This window comes from Muntiacus reevesi, chromosome 7, assembly GCF_963930625.1.
Source record: "Muntiacus reevesi chromosome 7, mMunRee1.1, whole genome shotgun sequence".
Lineage (NCBI taxonomy): Eukaryota > Metazoa > Chordata > Mammalia > Artiodactyla > Cervidae > Muntiacus > Muntiacus reevesi.
In genome coordinates this window covers 69,552,168-69,573,053 of record NC_089255.1, presented here as the reverse complement: position 1 = coordinate 69,573,053, position 20,886 = coordinate 69,552,168, and the positions used below count along the sequence as shown (strand labels likewise).

General features: G+C 36.4%; 1 protein-coding gene across 3 annotated transcripts in view; it reads right to left on the bottom strand.

Moving 5' to 3' along the window:
* The window catches only part of PCNX4 (pecanex 4), a 37,042-nt gene extending 16,395 nt beyond the window's left edge, over positions 1–20,647 (bottom strand). For 2 of the 3 annotated variants that reach the window (XM_065941853.1, XM_065941855.1), the window contains exons 1-6: positions 20,218–20,647; positions 8,939–9,682; positions 3,329–3,508; positions 2,713–3,227; positions 2,377–2,477; positions 2,141–2,263 (exon numbers count right to left, since the gene is read on the bottom strand). In XM_065941853.1, coding sequence (XP_065797925.1) covers positions 2,141–2,263; positions 2,377–2,477; positions 2,713–3,227; positions 3,329–3,508; positions 8,939–9,627 — 1,608 coding nt within the window. In that variant the 5' untranslated portion in view covers positions 9,628–9,682; positions 20,218–20,647. The remainder of the gene's footprint in view (positions 1–2,140; positions 2,264–2,376; positions 2,478–2,712; positions 3,228–3,328; positions 3,509–8,938; positions 9,683–20,217) is intronic. The other variant, XM_065941854.1, reaches the window with a different exon arrangement.
* Positions 20,648–20,886: the final 239 nt, after the last annotated feature.

Sequence of the window (20,886 nt, the reverse complement as noted above, 5' to 3'; positions counted from 1 at the left end):
GGCTCTCTTAAAAACAAGCAGTACTAAAGAGAAATGACAGAGTGCTATGTCTTATGGTTGATTAAGTTCTGTGTTACATGCTTGTTAAGAACTAGAAGTAATAGTTAAGCAACTATACTTAATTTATCCTTATTTTAGAGAATACTTTACAGATTAAGAAATCTTAATCTTAATTATACATCATGCCATAAGATAAATATCAACTGACTGAAATCATTCTACATATATTTATACAATCATGAAAAATATGTTCTTCAATCAAAAGTGAATTAAATCAACAAAAGAATGAAATGTGGAAATTAAAAGACATATTCTTAAATAACCAACAGGTCAAAGGAGAAATCACAAGATAAATAAGAAAACATTTTCAGATGAATGAAACACAAATCAAAACTTGTGACACAGCAAAAACAATCGTCAGAGAGAAATTTATAGTTACAACTGTATATATCAAAAGAACAGAAGTATCTTAAACCAGTTACCTAATCTTCCATTTTAGGAAACTAGAGAAGAGCAACTAAATTTCAAGTAAGCAGAGGTAAAGAAATAATAAAGATTAGAGTAGAAATTAATAAAATAGAGGATAGAAAAATAATAGATAAAACCAATGAAACCAAAAGCTGGTGTGTTTTTTTTTTGAGGAGATCAACAAAACTGACAAACCTTTAGCCAGACTAACCAAGAAAAATACATAGAAGATGTAAATTACTAAAATCAGGAGTGAAACAGATAACATTACCAGCAACCTTACAGAAAAAGACATAAAGAATTATAAAAGTATATTATGAAAAACTGTACACCAACAAATTAGGTCACTTAGATGAAACTGACAACTTCTAAGAAAAAGACATAAATTACCAAAACTAATTCAAGAAGAAAAACTCTGAATTCACACATAACAAGTAGAGAAACTGAATTAGTAATTTAAAAGCTTCCCAAAGAGAAAAGCTGATAGCTTCAATAATACAAAATACTACACAGTGCAAAATATTTTAAGATACATACTGAATACTATAAACATTTAAGAATTATTAATATAGTCAAACAATCTTGAAAAACAACAACAAAGTCATAAGATTCACAGTTCCCAATTTTAAAACTACTACAAAGCTAGTATTGTAATCAAGACAGTGTTGTACTGGCATAAGGACAGATATATAGACGAATGGAAAAGAGAATGAGTGTCCAGAAATGAACCCTTATATTTGTTGCTTGACTTTCGACAAGGTGTCAAGAAAAGGGAAAAATAGTTTTTTGAATAAATGAGACTGAAACCACCATACATCCATATACAAAAGAATGGATTTGGAAATTTACCTCATAAAATATGCAAAAATTAATTCCAAGTAGATCACAGAATCAAGTGTTAAGAACTAGAAGACACAGTAAATCTTTGTGATCTTGAAAGCAGTGTTTATTAGATATGACACCAGAGAATACAAGCAACAAAAGAAATAAACAGAACTTCATAAAAATTAACTTTTTTGCCTCAAAGGACATTATCAAGTAAGCTTAAGAAAACATACAGGATGGGAGAAAATTTTTTCTGATCATATATCTGTCAAGGAACTTATGCAGAATATATGAAGAACTGTTTTAAACTTAACAACAACAACAAAAAACTTAACAGTAAAAAGGCAAATAACCTGGGTAAAAATGGGCAAAGAATTTGAACAGACATTTCCTTCAAAAACATACATAAAATGGCCAATAAATATACATAAAGATGAACCATTAGCATTCAGAGAAATGCACTATTAAAATCACAAAAAGAGAGTTCACATTCATAAAAATCCTATACTGAAAAAGTAAGACAACTGTCAGTGTCTTCTGCGAAATGCAAAAGACAACATACTAGATAATTTTGATCATGTGAAATGTCCAGAACTGGAAAGTCCTTGGAGGCAGAAAGTAGATTAATAGTTGCTGGGGCTGGAATAGTAGAATGGATGGAGAGTGGAATGGAAAGGACTATTAATGCGTATGAGGTTTCTTTCTGGGATGTTGAAAATGATCTAAAATTAGATTGTGGTGATGGCTGCAAAGTTCTGAATATATACCACAGAACTTCAGACTTTAAGTGAATGATTTTATGGTATATGAAATACATCTCATTCAAGATATTAAAAAACATATTCACCAGTAAGAGTCTGATTCCTGTGTCCAGGCTTCTGCTCCACCACATGTCTGCACTGGAGCTCAGCAAGTGCACTGCTGCTACAATGACTGTCTCCAATAAAGCAGTCTCTGTATTCTGCCACACCTGCAGCACACAAATTAACCATTACTAGGCAGAATCTGATCATTTAAGCAAGCTGCTAAACAAAATCATAATTTGGGAACAGGAACATACTATTAAGTGCATGTTAGTATTACCATTCTAAAAGCTCTTGTGAATCCAATGGAGACAGATACAGAGTGAAGACTCTGCAAGGAACTGTCCAATGAAAGAAATGCTATCATAGCAAAAGGTGACACTAAGACAAAAAACAGACAAATTTAATGAAGGCAAAATAATCTTTTACCATACTTAATTTTGGCCTGTATTTTTATGAGCACATTCAAGCAATTAATTAAGGAAGAATAAGCAAACAAACCAAAACATAAAAGAATATCTATAGCAATATAACATTATACAAATGACAGGAATTTTGTAATATTTTTGTATACTTCCTAGATATAATGCAAGTTTATAATGTTTTATCTGCCTACCTAGATTTATTAAAATCCGTCTGACAACACCAATCTTCATAAGCTTTGTCTGCTTCTCTAGGAATAAAGTCACAGTTTGCACATCCTTTGGATAGAAAGGGTTCCGGAAAATTCCAAAGATATAGACACTTTGAATTTCTTTAAGTATCCACAGTATTATAAATAATATCATCAAAGTATAGCCAACAACAGCCTGAGGACTGTTTTTGGAAATCTGTGAGAAACTAGCAAAGTGATGCAACAAACCAGTTTCTAAGAGGGCCAAGACTAATACAATGCTGTAGAAAAGGTATTCCCTCCAAGTAAACCGGATTTCTGAACCACTGGATAAAGCATTAGATTTGGTTCCAACTCTGTGTCTGGTCACTCTGTGTTTGAAGACAAGAACCATCTCACTTAGGTTAAGACTCAGTAAGAACCCAAGTCCAGTCATGAAAAGAACCACACCAACAGTGCTGGGAATGAAATAAGATGCTACAGCTGTTCCAGCAGAAATGATGAACATTATTAACAACCTGCAGAGGGGGGGGAAAAAAAAAAAAAGATCTGCTTGAAAAGAAAAAAAATGTTCCTTGAGAATAAATTACACTATCACTTTAATACTGAAAATAATTACCGTAGGTGAGTTGACATAGATGAGCCTCCAAGGCCGAACTCTAAAACCTGCTCCACTGCCCATAAGAAAAGTGCATCAGGTGGGGGTAGGGTCCCAAGTGCCCAGAAAAAGGGTAAAAATATAAACAAGATGTGTAAAATCTGATTCATCTGTTCTAGAGCTGGTATATTTACCATAAACCTACAATAAAAAGAAAGTATTTAAATCATACAAAACAATAAATAGAAGATTTTTCCAGGAAAAACAAAATATATACATTTTCCTGTACACCCCACCTCCACCCTGAAACAAGAAATACATTTACAAAAAGGTCCTAGTCCCAAACTGCAAAAGATCAAAAACACAAAACTGTGATCACAGTCCTTCTCCTATACCAGCAAGTAGTCAATTGTATACAAGTGTAGTACTTAGAATATATATGTATTCAAGTGTGAAAAGAAGGACTAAATAATTAACTAAATAATACTGAGTTTAGGGATTTGTAAAACGAAACTGAGCCCATGGCAAAAATACCTCTCCCTTAAATGTTTAAACATGGCTCCAATTACATTGGCTGCAATTCCACTAATTCCAGTTGTATAAAGTTTAAAATTTTTAAATTTAAAATTGCAGGCAACTCTAGAAAAGGCAAAGACTTCCTAGGGTTCATAAATTAGCAGCTAGCAAAGAGAGAAAGCTCTTCATTTCCTCCTACTCTCTCCTGTACTGTATTGCTCCCAGGTCCTAGAATTTCAAGTCAGTACATTCAATATAATCTCTGTGGTTTAACCTGGGAACTTAACCAGCATATACTATTTCTATTTTGAATAAACAGTGGTACAAATTTGGGAACAGAAACTTGTACAGCACAATCTCATTAATGAGTGGAGTCTTCTATCTCAAGTGGAGAAACTGGTTTTTGGTACAGCACTTACCAGTTAAACATCATCAAATTGCTTCAAATAATTTGATAAAAACTTTAAAGCACAGAAGAATAAACATTTTCTATATTTTGCTAAGTTTTTGGAATAAGGTTAACCAAACACCTTGCCTGGAAACCAACAATGCTGTAGTACTTACAGAGTTTCAAAGACAATTTTCAGAAAAGAAAACTAAATCTCAAAACTTATAGCACAGTAATTGTACTTGAATATCTGAGCTGCTAGGAATCAAAGTCAAGCAGAAAGGCAACTTCAGTAATTATCCACTTTAGTGTAAATTAACAGCCCAGAAGCAAATGCATAGCAACTACGAATATAATAATGGTATAAATGTGCTTCCTCACACAGATACCAGGATGATGCAAGCTAATGTACTCTGCTTCATAATGTACGTCTTTCAAATTTTTATAAGCAGAGAGAATTAATGAACACAATTAATTAACAATGTGATGCTACATTAGAGGATAATACTTGCTGTAGTATAGTTTTAAAATAAAATTCATTTCATTCTGAGAAGAAAACACTCCAGTAACTAAAAAGAAAATCAAACCACACACAATATGCCGTAGAAGGTCAAGGAAAATGTGTAGATTTGTACAGCTATTTTTGTTCTTTTTTTAAAAATACAACAGTTCCCTTGCTAACACAGTCAAAGAAAGGGTAATTTGTGTAAAAATAATGCATACTCAGGAAATATTTACCTAAGTTCTATTCCTGCCCCTCCAATCTGTTTTTGTCCTTAAGGTAAACAAGCAATAGTACAGAAAAGTATAAATATATCACAAATAAATAAGAACACATAATTGAAGTAACCAAACATTGTGATTTCTTTCCTATGTGTATGATTCAGGATAATCAAACAGATAATTACTGTGGTTCTTTTATACAGAAAAATGTTTAAATCTTAAAGTTCCTGATAACGTACAGGAATTTTCTAGAGCAGAAAAAAAAAAAAAAAAGAAAGAAATCCAAGCCTGCAAGAAAAAAACATGTTTTTCTAACAACCATAAAAATATTTCAAGTTCTGTACACTCACTCACAATCCACATACCTAGAAAAAGATGTTCTTAATTCATAGTAAATAAAATGATATAAATATGCATCATTCATTCATACAGTTCCTGAGTCTATGAATTAAGAATTATAGGTTTAACACTTGTCTTTAATAAAAATGTACACAATAAATCATTTAAAAATTATTAATATACAACTATACTAGGTAGAATAAAGGATGAAGAAAGAGAAATTTACTACACTGTATGGCTTATCTCTTAAACTTTAATATTCTCTGAAAGGAAATTAAAATACAACTTGACATATCTGACAACTCTCCAAATTTGAATACACATTTCATATTTATCTGCAGTTATCTCACCTACAGTGAGATAGTAAGTCAATAATTTACATTCTGAAAACAATAATCTTATAAACTTAAATCTTTCAAAAAGTGTCAAATGTATAAACACACATTTAAACTCGATTTTGTTAACTTCTCAAAATCAAGCATTTAACGTAATATGTTTTATAGTTAGAAATTCTAGTGGTACTAAGAAATCAACTATAACAGAATTTCCATAGATTCTCTCTTTACATATCTGATTAGCTGAATAACTACAAAGGTGTTATAGTGTCCTCTGGTCCATAAATGTAGCACAATTAGAAAAGATTGAGAGCTAAGGAACATCAGACATCTAAGAATCAGTCAGTTTCAGTACACAAAGTGGCTACACATTTTTAAATGCCTTGTTTTCTTTTAGACTAGCATAACAAAGCAGGATAGACTAGATGGCTCAAACAATAGAAACTTATTTCTCACAGTTCTGGTACATAACAAAGTATCCTAAGACAAGGGAGCTCAAACAATAGAAATTTATTTATCACAGTCTGAGATCAGAATGCCATTATGATTGGGTTCTAATGAGAACTCTCTTTCTAGCTTGCAGGAAGCCAATTTCCCACTGCATCTTCACCTGGTGGAGAGAGAGGAAACTCTCTAGGGTCTCCACAGGGGCACCAATTCCATTAGGGACTAGGGCTACCCCAATGACCTAATTACCTCCCAAAGACCCTCATAAAAAATCACTACACTGTGTGTGTGTGTGTGGGGGGGTGATTAGGGCTTCAACATTTGGGTTTTGAAGAGACATATACATTCAGTCCATAACATTCCACCATAGACTCCCAAATTCATGTTCTTCTCATCTGAAAAATACATTCATTCCTTCCCGACAGCCACAAAATCCTTAACTCATTCCAGCATCAACTCTAAAGTCCAAAGTTATATATAAATATCATCTACATCATACCCAGGTAAGACTTGAGATATGACTTATCCTGAGGCAAAATCCTCTCCAGCTGTGAACCTATGAAACCAGACAAGTCATGTGCTTCCAAAACCTAGTGGTGGGACAGGCAAAAGATGGACATTCCCATTCCAAAAGGGAGAAACAGGAAAGAAAGAAGGGGTGTTAGGTCCCAAAGAAGTCCAACATCTGGCAAGGCAAATTTCATTAGATTTAAAGGTTGCAAAATAATCCTCCTTGGTTTCATACTCTGCTCTCTAGGTCCCCAGAGTGGCATGTTACCCAAAGAGTCCAAGGCGTGGGTCCTACACACCATAGCTCTACAGAGCAGTACCAGACCCAACACTTTCAGCAGAGACCTTCTAGCCTGCTGAAGCCTGATAAACTCAGAATCACTTTTGAGGTCACTATTCTCTCTTCTTAAAGATAAACACATGTTCACAGCCAAATAACTCTAATATCCCTGTCCTGTCAAATTTAAGAAGCTGAACAGCCTTTGTTCATTACATCTTTATTTCAAACTAGACGTGTTTCTACTTATATAATCCCAGAAACTCATTAAATTCAATGAGTGACAGTCTGGCCACACCTTTGGTGTTCCCTTAAGAATATGCTTTCTCTTTTTTTGCAATATGGATAGACTGATGGTTTCGTAAATCTTCAACCTCTGGTTCCATTTTGCTGAGCAACTCCTACTTCAATTCATTTCTCTCCTTTATATTTTACTATAAGCAGTCAAGAGAAATCAAGCTGTTCATTCAACACTTTGCTTAGAAATCTCCTCGGCTATATGTCCTAATTTATTACGTTCAAGTTCTACCTTCCACAAAACTTCAGAAAATGGTTCAGTTAAGTTATTTACCACTTTATAAGTTCTTCGTGACTTTCTAACAAGGATTGCCCTTTCCTCTGGTTTCCAATAACCTGTTCTCACTTCTGTCTTAAGAGCTCACCAGAATTGCCTTTCATGTCCATATTTCTAGCACTCACTTCAAAACTCTTCCAGCCTCTACCCATTATCCAGGTCCAAAGCTGCTTCTATACTTTTAGGTATTTGTTATGGGAGTACCCCATTTTCTAAAAGCATCCCTGGTGGCTCAGATGGTAAAGAATCTGCCCACATTGCAGGGAACCCAGGTTCAATCCCTGGGTCGGAAAGGTCCCTGGAGAAGGAAATGACAATTCACTCCAGTATTCTTGCCTGGAGAATTCCACGGACAGAGGAGTCTGTCAGGCTACAGTCCATGAGATCACAAAGAGTCGGACATGACTGAGCAACTAACACTTTCCGTTTCACCCCAGCTTCTTGGTATCAAAATCTTAGCCAGCTCCTAAGAAATACTATAGTCTGAGTGGTTTAAACAACTGAAATTTATTTCTCACAGATCTGAAAGTCTGAGATCAGAGTGCCACCATGATCAAGGTATGGTGAAAACTTTTCTGGCTTGCAGGCAGCTGCCTTCTCCCTTTACCTTCATATGTTAAAGGGAGAAATCAGACTCCGGTGTCTCTTCCTATAAGGGTACTAATCCCATCCCACTAGGCCCCCACCCTTATTGTCCTAATCAGCTCCCAAAGACTCCATCTCCAAATACCACCACAATGTGGGCTAGGGACTTAACATAGGAATGTGCTCAGTCACTCAGTTGTGTCTGACTCTGCGACCCCATGAACTGTAGCCCACAAGGCTCCTCTGTCCATGGCATTTTCCAGACAAGAACACTGGAGTCAGTTGCCATTTCCTTCTCCAACATATGAACGGAGGGGCACAAACATTAAGTGATGCCCTAAGTGGTGCCTTTACATTTCTACTGGTGAAAGAGAAAACTGCCAACTATAGAAAGAAATGTCAGATTTAGAAAAGGCAAGCAAAAGAGGTCAAATAATTGTGTTTAAAATTGCTATTTTCTCTTTTTCTTCTACAGTAAATTGATTTTAAACAATTAATTATTTTCTATAGTTACTACAACAAAATTAAGTAAGTTATTCTATCCACCTTAAATCTACTCAATCTATGTATAATATTTATCAGTATCAATTTTAAATTTCTGTTTTCCCCTCACAGGAAAGTTCTGTCTCTTTTCACAGGTTTTAGCCAGGCTATGTTACAGATTCATGGCTTCTTATTTAAAGTAAAACACAGGAATGAAATTTTACTTATAAAGGATTTTCTTCTTACTCTTCAGTAAGATTTAATTACTGCTTTAGAATGAATGTTTAACAAAGATTAGTCCTATGAGATTAATTATCAAAACAATTTATCAAAAAAAAAAAAACAACATCACTCAATGGTTTGGTGACTTAATTCATATTCTTTTTTTTTTTTTTAATACTAAGGAGACTGCTTAAAAATAAAGAACGTTATAAAGTATTTGACAGTTTATTACCTGTGTGCAAGATCTACAGAAATGAAGAAAAAAATATAAACAGGTCTCATAAGAGGAGTGATTTCATAAGCATCCTGGGTTTGGAAAGTTGCAGACTCTGTAGGTGTGTTTACAATTAATGAATATTCTCCTATACACAGCGTCATCCATCCAAAGACAAAGAGTACAACAGTGCCTCCTACACTGCCATATAGCAGGGTTATTCTATTCGGGAGCAAATACCATGTTCCAAGGCCACACAGTAATCCAGCAAGAACAGAATGAAAAACTATGTTGGCTGTATGTTTTTTGCCAGGAATTAGAAATTTGATGGTCTCAGCACCAGCACAATCTGTAAACTCATGCTCATCTTCCTCTGCTAAGATGTCTGTGGTCAGCATTCTCTCCACCGTTACCGATTTGTTTCTGGCGTATGAACTTGTGAACTGGATGACAAATGCGGTGAAAAGCATTAGTCCCCCTGAAAGTGCTGCTGCGTGATAGTCTTCCAGGATGCCTAATTGGTACAAAAGTGTTCCTATTCCACCTAAAACCCATGGCATCAAAAAAAGGACAATCTGATTAACATATATGTAAGGAGGGGCACAATAGCCCAATTTGAGTCGAGGGCCTCCAAGAACAGTCTGTGGAAAGCGCTTCAGGAAGAAGTCCTGTTTGTAATCGTTCAGCAGAGGCATGTCTGGACTCATCCTTCTCACTCAGATTATTCTGAGAGTCACTTTCTTTTCTGTAACACAGCAGTCACTAAGAAAAAGAAAAAAATCACTATTTGAAAACGTCATACTTAAAACATGAGGGAAAAAATTCACATTTCCATTAGTTAGCTCCTTAGGGCAGGATCTGTATCTTCACTTTAGCTCCTTTCCATTGCCTGACACACACTTGGCACAAAACAAATAGTTGCCAAGTGCTTTTTAAGTGAATATGAGAAAAAAAGTTCATTATTAATTTAAACAGAACTTAGATAAACTCAGAATTTCTTGAGTAACTCACATTTTCAGATTCTAAGGTCAAAGAAAAGTTCAAAAAGCCAGTACTCTCAACTCAAATCTGCTAGTGGTTTAACTGATCATTTCCCTGAGTTTCTGTTGTTTGTTCTTTTAAACTTTTCTATTACAAGGGTGAGCAAAGTTTTTCTATAAAGGGTCAAATAGTAAAGATTTTAGGCTTTGTGGACCATATGGTCTCTGTTTCAGCGACTCAACCTGGCTGTTGTTGCAGAAATGCAACCATAGATAATATATACATAAGTGGATATTAGTAGTCATGTTTCAATGTAACTTTACAGTCTTTACCCAAACAGGCTGTGGGCCAGATGAGCCTGTGGGCCACAATTTGCCAACCTCTGCTCTATAAAATAAGGATATTCTCTGTAATTCCCTTGAACTGAAATGGAAATAGAGGTGGAAAAGACAGATACTAAGTGTTAGTAGTCACATCTCCTAACAATTACAGTAAATTTAGGTTTTCTGCTAATTTAAAAACTCAAATTCTGCTAAAATAGTAGCATTTCAATAAAAAGCCATTGGCAACTCAACATGTAGTAGGAAGAACAACTGGAAACGAAAGACTCTAAGAGTCAGATTACATGCTTATTATTAACTAGGTTACCACATGCTAACTACTTCATGACCCAATTCATGGCACAACAATGTGAACATACTGAGTACCACTGAACTGTACACTTAGAAATGGTAAAGATGGTAAATTTTATGTTCTATGTATTTTACCACACACAAAAAACTTAAAGTCATCTTAAAGTAACTTTTCTTCCCATCAGTTTAAGAGATTCTTTCTGAAAGTTACTCCTACCCGATCAGTATCAGCCCTGGAGAAAGCTTTTGGGTCACCATTAATTACTACCTTACAGCACATCTTGGGAAGTTGGTAAGTTCTTTATCCTATAAACACTTATCGTCTTATATCTTCCAGCTACTGGTCTTAGTTCTGCACTGAAAGTCATAGCTTTTAATCATATCATAGCCCTGTAGGTACTCACGAAATAACAGAACAGGAGGGCCAGATGGAACCTTATTGGTCGACAGTTTAATCTCAGAAAATGAAGATTGCCTCCTTTCCCTCTGAATGAGCGTATCTCCTATATACTGATGTCAGTGTACTGTGTTCTGATATGCTTGCTCAGTAGAAGCATGGGTAGGTGGGTAAAGATTCTAATTTTAATTACCTAAGGATGATGTTCTCAGATAGGAAAACGAGCTTGGCTGACTGGCTTGGGCATTTAAAAGCTGACCCCTCCTTCTCCACTAAGGCAAGTCAAGAACAATGTGAGATGACTTGCTGGGGAAGGAAGCCAGAAATTGAAAATACCTTATAAACTAGATTATCTAGCTGCATGTTACTGCCCATATTCAATTACCTTTTAGTACTTTTGAGTCTTCTGTAAATTTAGTTTAAATGTTCTTGCCATTTGACTGAATATTCTGTTATTATATTCCAAAAAGTGGAATAGTCTAAAGAAGATATACTGTTGATTTGGAAACTTGGAAAGATGCCTACAATATATTGCAAAGTAGAATAAACACACTGATGATCCCATTTGTATTAGAAAAAAAAAGTATGCATACTTTCAGGTATACAGGGTTATTCCACATGTGTAAGTATACAAACACTAGGCTTCATTTGTATTTCACATATAACATTTTGACACCTCTTCAAATTAGCAAATATCCTATAGGACTCTCAACCCATGCTCTGCAAACACATCCTGTGGCCTCTAACTGGCTATGCTCATACCCTCTCCTTTGCACAGGTTATCTTCTCTTACCTTTCATAGTAATCTTAGTCAACTTTCAAGATTCCGTCTAATCCTTTCGGAAATTCTGCAGAGCACTTAGACCAAACTGTGCCTCTCTCCTCTCTGTATACTCAAAACATTGCTTATTTATAATATACTCATCTTGTAACATGTATCAACTGGGGGCATTTCTTCTATTATTCACCTCTTTACATGTTATCTTTTCACATTTTTTTTCTCTACTAATAAATTATTTGTGGGTAAGGGCCAAATCTTGAGATACTTCTGATTCTCTATAATATTTAGTAAAATACCCTGGCACAGAAAGGCATGTACTACATTAATGGCATAGCTTAACTAAGATGATTAAAGTTGAAGAAAATTAAATATTGCTGTTTGAAAGGGAAGTTGGATGTTGTTTATTGTTTCTGAAAACTTCTTCCAGCATATCCTGCCCCATTCAAAATAGTAAACCCATAAACTCTTTATTTCTGGTTTTTAAATGTTTGCAAAGTATCTTCATTTACTTCTCTTATGGACTAAATAATGGCATCTAATGACAGTAATACCAGCTCAGAGAAGATCTTGCCTAGAGCAGTATAGTATCCCAGTAATATTGGAGCAGAATGAGCCTGAAGGAGAAATATGGCTGGGTTTCTTCCATGGAGAAGGGACTGGCCAGAGAATTTTAACATATCAGAAGTTCAATTTTAATTCGCTACATGTCTAATAATATACTTTAATCTCCTTCACTATCAGGAAAGAGGAGTTAGTTCTTACTGAGAGAGAAAAACGGAGGAAGAACAGCAGGCACAAGAGACAAAATAAGGCAGGAGTGATGTTGAAGTGAGGACAGACCAAAAAGTATGAAGAGTACAAGTTCCCTCAAGAAGCCTTAGAAGCATGGGGGAGGACACTGGGATGGTGATTTATTTTAAAGGGATATATAAAAAGAAAGGCTGAAAGATACAGGACTATTTGCCCTACAGAATGTTTCTTAAACAGATGTCTATGGTTAAAGAAGTTTGAGAAACTATATACCAGACTGTCATCTTGAAGAGTCACAATGGATATCAGCAGACCAAAGATTCTGAGACATCTTCAGGGTAAAAACAAAACAAAACAAAACACCATTTCAAATACGCTTAAAATATATCATTTAAGTTTTCCAAACTTATTTGACCTTGGAACCTATTTTCCCCTCGAAATCTAATAATGGATCATGTGTGCAGTGATTTATGGAAATTTCTTTCAGAAATACTGGCCTGGGCTTCAGTTGGAACCTTAAATATTTAGCCCGGGGGAGTTAAAAAAGATATACCATTTAAAGAAGAATGTCATGAAGGTACACAAAAAAAATAAATAAATAGAAATTTCATAGGCAGCAAGTACATCAGGTTGTTTTTTTCTCATACCGTAAGGATAAAAGAAGATTACATGACAAATGCTGTAAATTCATTTAGGCAAAAATTATGATAAATTAGTACTGTTTGGCTTTTACTTTAATACAGATCCTGGAATACTTTAAAAACATCTTCTTTGTATGAAACAACAGTTACATTTATATAGACAGATTTTCTAAATCCTAATCTGGATTACTAGCATGAAAAATAAAATCAGATTAAAACTAACTCCCTGAATGAAAATTTGGCACATTCTGAGAGACTGTTAAAGACAGACTGATGCATTTATATGACTGCTACTTACAACATGTTAAAATGAATAATGGCTTAAGGCTTTGGGAAAAAAAAAGTAAAAGCTGTTTAAAGAGAAGGGATAAAGATGGTTGCCACAACAATGATTTAAGCCGTATGCTTTCTTCATATTCGACTCTGAAAGCAGGCTGACAAAACAACCATAAATAGGTTGCTTTATTTGGAATCTGAGTTGCATTTTTTACCCGTTATCCAATAGGAAACAGAGATCAATTTGGCAATGATACAGATGGAAGTACTTAATTTCCAAAATCTTAACTTCTGTAATCATGCAAGATATCAGCCTGAAAATCCCTTAAACAAAGAAAGAGATAACAAAAAGTGGCAGTTTGGGGGAATTATTTTGAATTTATAGTTCTCTATATTTGGCAAAAAGAATTCCTAGAAATAGAAGTTTTAGCAATTGCCTGATTTTGGTTAGCAAAGGTTACTTAAAAAAAAAATCTAGCATACTGTTTTTATTGTTGGTTTCATTCACTGAATCCACACATTTATTTTCTATTAGATTAGAATTTTTTCAATGAAAAAGATACTAACATAAGATCTACCCTCTCAGATTTTTAAGTGTACAATGCAGCATTGCTAACTAGCAACATAATGCTGTACAGTAAGTCTCTAGAACTTATTCATCTTGTGTAACTAAAACTTGCTAAATAGTTAACTTTCCATTTATTCCTCCCCCAAGTGCCTGGCACATCATTCTACTCCCTGTTTCTAGGACTTTGATTATTTTAGATACCTTATGTAAGTGGAATCATGTAGTATTTGCCTTTCTGTGATTTGCTTATTTAATTTATCGTGTCTTCAAGGCTCATCCATGTTGTCACATCTGGCAGGATTTCTTTTTGAGGGCTTATAAATATTCCATTTTATGTACATACCACATGCTTTTTATCCATTCATCAGATGATGGACACTTGGTTTGCCTCCACTTTTTGACTATTATGAATAATACTTCAGTAAACATGAAAGTGCAAATACACTGAAAGACCCTGCTTTCAATTCATTTGGATATACACCCAGAAATGGCATTGCTCAATCACATGGCAGGTCCATTTTTAATTTTTTGAGGACTCTTCATAATGTTTTCAATAGCACTGTACTACTTTTGTGCAATGTGCCATTTTGTATTCCCACTAACAGTGGGAAGGTTCCAATTTCTCCACATCCTCCCCAACACTTGCTATCTTTTTTTTTTTTAACAGCTATCCTAACAGGTATGAGGTGATATCCAAGGAGCACTTGTGCACTGTACCTCTACTAAAGTTTTGCTGTACTTTGATGAACATCAAGTTTCAGTAAATCTTTGCTCTCCTATTTTTAACTTCTAAAAGCATTTTTTCATCCCTAAATGTTGCTTTTTATAGAATCCTATCATTATTTTATGAATATGCTCTATCTCTCTGATAATATCCATTACATATATGTATAAGTGCTGTGTGTGTAGATAAATGTCATTTATTTTTTGTAACTGCCTCATGTCCTTGGCCTCTTTTCTACTGAAGTATTCACTTTTCTTATTTTAAAAAACTTTTTATATATGAAGGATATCAACTGTGACTTATGTTACAACCCTTTCCCCCCACTATGTTAACTTGCTCTTGAAGCACTGTTAGAAGATGCTGCAAGGATTAACCATTACATTTTAATAGTTGTTAAAACAGACTAAATTCTTCCTTTCACAGAGAAACAGCTAAATAATAAATTAGTACTTTCCACAAATGTAAACACTGGAATAACTTTTGATGATCTACAATGTGTTAGGTGATGGTAGAAAGGCTGCCTCTGACTCAAAGGAGTTTACAACCAAGTAGAAGAGAGATAATCTTCCTCCCAAATAATTGTTACTGTTAAAAGCAACTCTGGAATTATTTTAATTTTCATTATCAAGAACACAGAGTAAGCAAGGAACAGAAAGTTAGTTTACAAGTTAAAATTATTAAGCAAAGTTAAATTTGTCAAGAAGAAGAAATTCCTGCTATATTTAAAAATGCCAACACAAACTCTGTCAGTAATGAACAGAATGTGCACATCCATGTTCCAAAAAAGTATTTTTTTTGAAATTTGAAAGGAGGGGCTTCCCTAGTGACTCAGTGGTGAAGAATCCACCTGCCAATGAAGGAGATACAGGTTCAAATCTGGTCTGGAAAGATCCCATATGCCGTGAAGCAACTAAACCTGTATGCCTCAACTATTCAGTCTGTGCTCCAGAGCCCAGAAGCCACAACTACTAAGCCCATATGTGGCAACTACTAAAACCTGGGCACCCTAGAGCTTGTGCTCCACAACAAGAGAAGTCACTGCAATGAGAAGCCTGTGCACAACTTGAGAGATGCCTGAACTCTCTGCAACTAGAGAAAAGCCTGGGCAGCAAGAAAGACCCTTCACAGCCAAAATAAATAAACTATTTTTAAAATATGAAAGGAAATATACAGAAGGTTCCACTTTTCCAAGCATAATCACCTTTACTAATTCGGAAAACAAAAAACTTAATGTTAGGAAGAACTGTACACAGAAAATTATAAGACACTAATGAAATAAATCAAAGACAACATAAGCAGATGGAGAGGTATTTCATGTTCCTGGGTACAAAAAATCAATTTTATGAAAACGACTATACTACCAAACTCGATCTACAGAGTCAATGCAATCCCTATCAAATTACCAATGGTATTTTTCACAGAACTAGAACAAAAAATATCACAATTCATATGGAAACACAAAAGACCCCAAATAGCCAAAGAAGTCTTGAGAAAGAAGAATGCAGCTGGAGGAATCCACCTTCCTGAGTTCAGATTATACTACAAAGCTACAGTCATCAAGACAGTATGGTACTGGCACAAAAACAAAAATATAGACCAATGGAACAAGATAGAAAGCCCAGAAATAAACACATGCACTCATGGGTACCTTATTTTTGACAAAGGAGGCAAGAAGATACAATGGGGTGAAGACAGCCTCTTAAGTAAATGGTGCTGGAAAAACTGGACAGCTACATGTAAAAGGATGAAATTAGAACACTTCCTAACACCATACACAAACATAAACTCAAAATGGATTAATGACCTAAATACAAGGCCAGAAACTATAAAACTCTTAAGAGGAAAACATAAGCAGAACACTTGATGACATAAATCAAAGCAAGATTCTCTTTGACCCACCTCCTAAAGTAATGGAAAAAAAAACAAAAGTAAACAAGTGGGACCTGATTAAACATAAAAGGCTTTTGCACAGCAAAGGAAACTATAAGCAAGGTGAAAAGACAACCCTTGGAATGGGATAAAATAATAGCAAATGAAACAACTGACAAAGGATTAATTTCCAAAATACACAAGCATAAGTCAACACCAGAAAAGCAAACAAGTCAATCAATAAGTGGGAAAAAGACCTAAACAGATATTTCTCCAAAGAAGACATACAGATGGCTAACAGACACATGAAAAGATGCTCAGCATCGCTCATTATTAGAGAAAAGCAAATCAAAACCACAATGAGATATCATCTCACACCAGTCAGAATGGCCATCATCAAAAAGTCTACAAACAATAAATGCTAGAGAGGGTGTGGAGAAAAGGGAATGCTCTTGCACTGTTGGTTGGAATGTAAACTGATACAGCAACTATGGAAGACAGCATGGAGATTCCTTAAAAACTAGAAATAAAATCACCATATGACCCAGCAATCCCACTTCTAGGCATATAATCTGAGGAAACCAAAATTGAAAAAGACACATGTATCCCATTGTTCACTGCAGCACTATTTACAACAGCTAGAACATGGAAGCAACCTAGATGCCTATTGACAGATGAATGGATGAAGAAGTTGTGGTACATACACACAATGGAATATTACTCAGTCATAAAAAGGAACGCATAAAAAGGAACAATTCTGATGAGGTGGATGAACCTAGAACCTATTATACAGAATGAAGTGAGTGAGAAAGAGAAAGATAAATATTGTATTCTAACACACATATACAGAATCTAGAAAAATGGTTCTGAAGAATTTATTTACAGGGCAACAATGGAGAAACAGACATAGAGAATAGACTTATGGACATGGGGAGAAGGGAGGAGAGGGTGAGATGTATGGAAAGAGTAACATGGAAACTTACTTTACCATATGTAAAATAGACAGCCAACAGGAATTTGCTATATGGCTCAGGAAACTCAAACAGGGGCTCAGGGGCTCTGTATCAACCTGGTGAGGGGGAGGGAGATGGGAGGGAAGTTGAAAAGGGAGGGGATATATGTATACCCACAGCTGATTCATGTTGAGGTTTGACAGAAAACAACAAAATTCTGTAAAGCAATTATCCTTCAAAAACAAAACAAAACACTTCATGTTAGGAAAAGAAACAAAATGGCCTATATCCACGAGTTTTTCAATCACACCAAACTACTGACATATGAAATGGAAGTTTTTGGGTTTTTTGTGTGTGAACTGAGAAACAGAAGGATAAATCTGGAAAAGGGGTTTTCAGAGAAGGGTGGGCCTGAGAGAAATCAACAAATGTCAAAATAGGAAGCTTTTGTTACCTAAGCCAGCACGGCAATGGCAGGTAGACAAACACATACAAGAGGGGAAGGTGTCTAAAAGTAATGGTTCTCACCATCAAGAAAGTGAAAAGAAGGCAGGGGTGGGGATAGGATGAATTGGGAGACTGTGATTCATATATATACACTACTATATATAAAGCAGGTAACAAATGAGAACCCTCTGTATGACACAGGGAACTCTGCTCTGTGTTCTGTGGTGACCTAAATGGGAAGGAAATCAAAAAAACAGGAGGCATATGTATGGAAGATGCATGTTGCTATACAGCAGAAATTGACACAGCAGTATAAACCAACTATAACTCTATTAAAAAAAAAAAGTAAAATAAAAAGCAAAAGGTAATGGAAAAAATGCAAAAACCATTCACAGGATGGGAGAAAATTTCTGCAAATTATCTATTCGTTATGGGACTTGTAATGACAATATAGAAAAATGTCTTACAACTTAATAAAAATACAAATAATTTAAAACTGGCCAAAAGATCTGAATAGACATTTCTCCAAAGATAATATACAAATGGCCAACATAAGCATACAAAATGATGTTCAACAACATTACTCATTGGGGAAGTGCAAACCAAAACCACAATGGGATATCTTCAAATCCAGTTGATTGGCTATCTAAAACACAAGTACTGCCAAAGTTATAGAGAAATCAGAACCCTCAAGTGATAATGTAAAATGGTGCAGCTGCTTTGGAAACAGTCTGGCAGTTCCTTAAAAGGCTGAACATACAGTTATCATATTCCACTCCAGTATTCTTGCCTGGAGAATTCCATGGAAAGAGAAGCCTGGCAGATCACAGTCCATGAGGTCTCCATGAGTCGGACATAACTGAGTGACTAACACACACACACACACACAACATATGACCTAGCAGTTTCATTCCTAGGTACTTACCCATGAGAAACGAAAACATTAGTCTACACAAGTATTTGTACATGAACATTCATAGAAGAAATATTATTAATTACCCCAAATGGAAACAACATAAATGGCCATCAACAGATTAAATAAAACGAGATATATCCATAGGTGCATGCCCAGTCGCTTCAGTCATGTCCAACTTCCTGAGACCCCATGGACTGCAGGCTGCCAGGCTCCTCTGTCCATGGGATCTCCAGGCAAGAACACTGGAGTGGGTTGCCATTTCCTTCTCCAGATATATCCATACACTGGAATATTAATAGCCTACAAACAACTGATGCACGCTATTAATATAACATGAATGAACCCTGAAAACAGAATGCTAAGTGGAAGAAGACAATCACAAAAGGCCACATACTGTACAATTTCATTTATATGAAACGTCCAGGATGATCAAATCTATAAGGAGAGAAAATAGATTAGGGTTTGCCTAGGGCTGGTGGGGACAGTGAACATTGGCGGGAAGGGAGAATGGCTGCTAAAGGATACAGAGCTTTTGGGGGCATGATGAAAATGTTTTAAATTTGAATTGTATGGAATGTGAATTTTAATCTCAATAAAGTTCTTACAAAAGAAAAAGAAACAGAAAAGGTCCCCCACCTGGTACTTTCTGTGGCAGCTAATAACTAGTAGGCAGTTCTTTAATTCGGAAATTAAATAAAGTGATGGTCAGGTGTCCAAACAATTAAAGGACTAAAATGGCAACATCTGAACTGGCTTTGGATGCTATGATAAAGATGTGGAGATTTGGCATGGGTGATGGTAGACATCCAACAATATAAAGGATGGGCTCTGCCCTAATGGCGGGAATGAGACAAAATCCATCTAAGATTATACAGCTGAATAAGAGAAAAAAGCAATTCAGAGGCCTGATAGGCAACTTCTGGTGAAGCAGACTTCACTGAAGTAAATGTTGGTCCTTAATAAACACAGAATTGTGGAGAGAGAATGCAGATCGGTGGGGAAAGAGTTGTTCCTGTTCAGGAGTCCATGATTTGCCTGATTTAGGGCAAAAGTGGAGAAAAGGAGAAAACTGATACAGTAGTAAGGGCCATAGTTCATAATCTTTGTTTGGATAACAAGCCCATTCCTAAACCAAGACTGAAAGGGCCATTTTCCCTTTCGCAAGTGTCTCTTAGAAATAAAATAACTAAAATTCAACAGTCTAAAGAAGCCTTACGAAATAAAGTTAAAAGCACACCAGACTGATGAACTCTAGAGACAGAGCTCATCGCATGTCTTAAAAAATGCAATCATCACTCTGCACAGGCTTGGGAATTAAGGCGGCCAAGAAGTGCCCAGGTGGTTATCAGGGATCTAACGTACCTGGAGTCACCTGAGGGAAGAGGCGAAGCGAAAGCATCCCGGTGACGGCATTTTTGCAGGTATACTCGGGGTGCGCGCTTCCGCCGAAAGGCTGCCTGCGGTCCGAACGCCGAGGCAGAGGAATTGTGGCGGCCACGGCAACCAGCTCACCGCGGTGGCGTCGCGACCCGCACCTCGTTTCCAAGGCTAACGTCAACTCCAGCAGGCGCCCCAGGGCGTGGAACGGACCTCGGGGGCGGGCCGCGCGCTAGGCTCGTCCCGCCCCTCGCCCTGAGGTTACGCCTCAGCCTGACCAGGCAAGGCCGAGTGCGGGGAGAGGCGCGCTCGGATCGCTCCAGGTCTGGGCCAACGCTCGCGTGACCCGGGACTGTGGGACTTGCGTGGGCTCGGGCCTCGCCTAAGGACCAGAAGCGGCGGTGGCGGATCTGCGCTCTAGCACTGAACTTTCACCCGCGTCGCGCCTCTACGCAAGAGCGTCGTTGCCCTGGTGACGCGAAGTTCCTCCGGAGAGTAGAGCGCTCAGGCTGATAGAGAGATTTTGAGAGCCGGCGCCATTTTGAGAGCGTGTAGCGCTCAGTGATCTGACTGACGAGTCTGGGTGTAGTGAGACTCCAACCGCTCAGGGTTCCGCGACCTACGTTAACCACAGCTGCACTTTGGCCGTCGCCA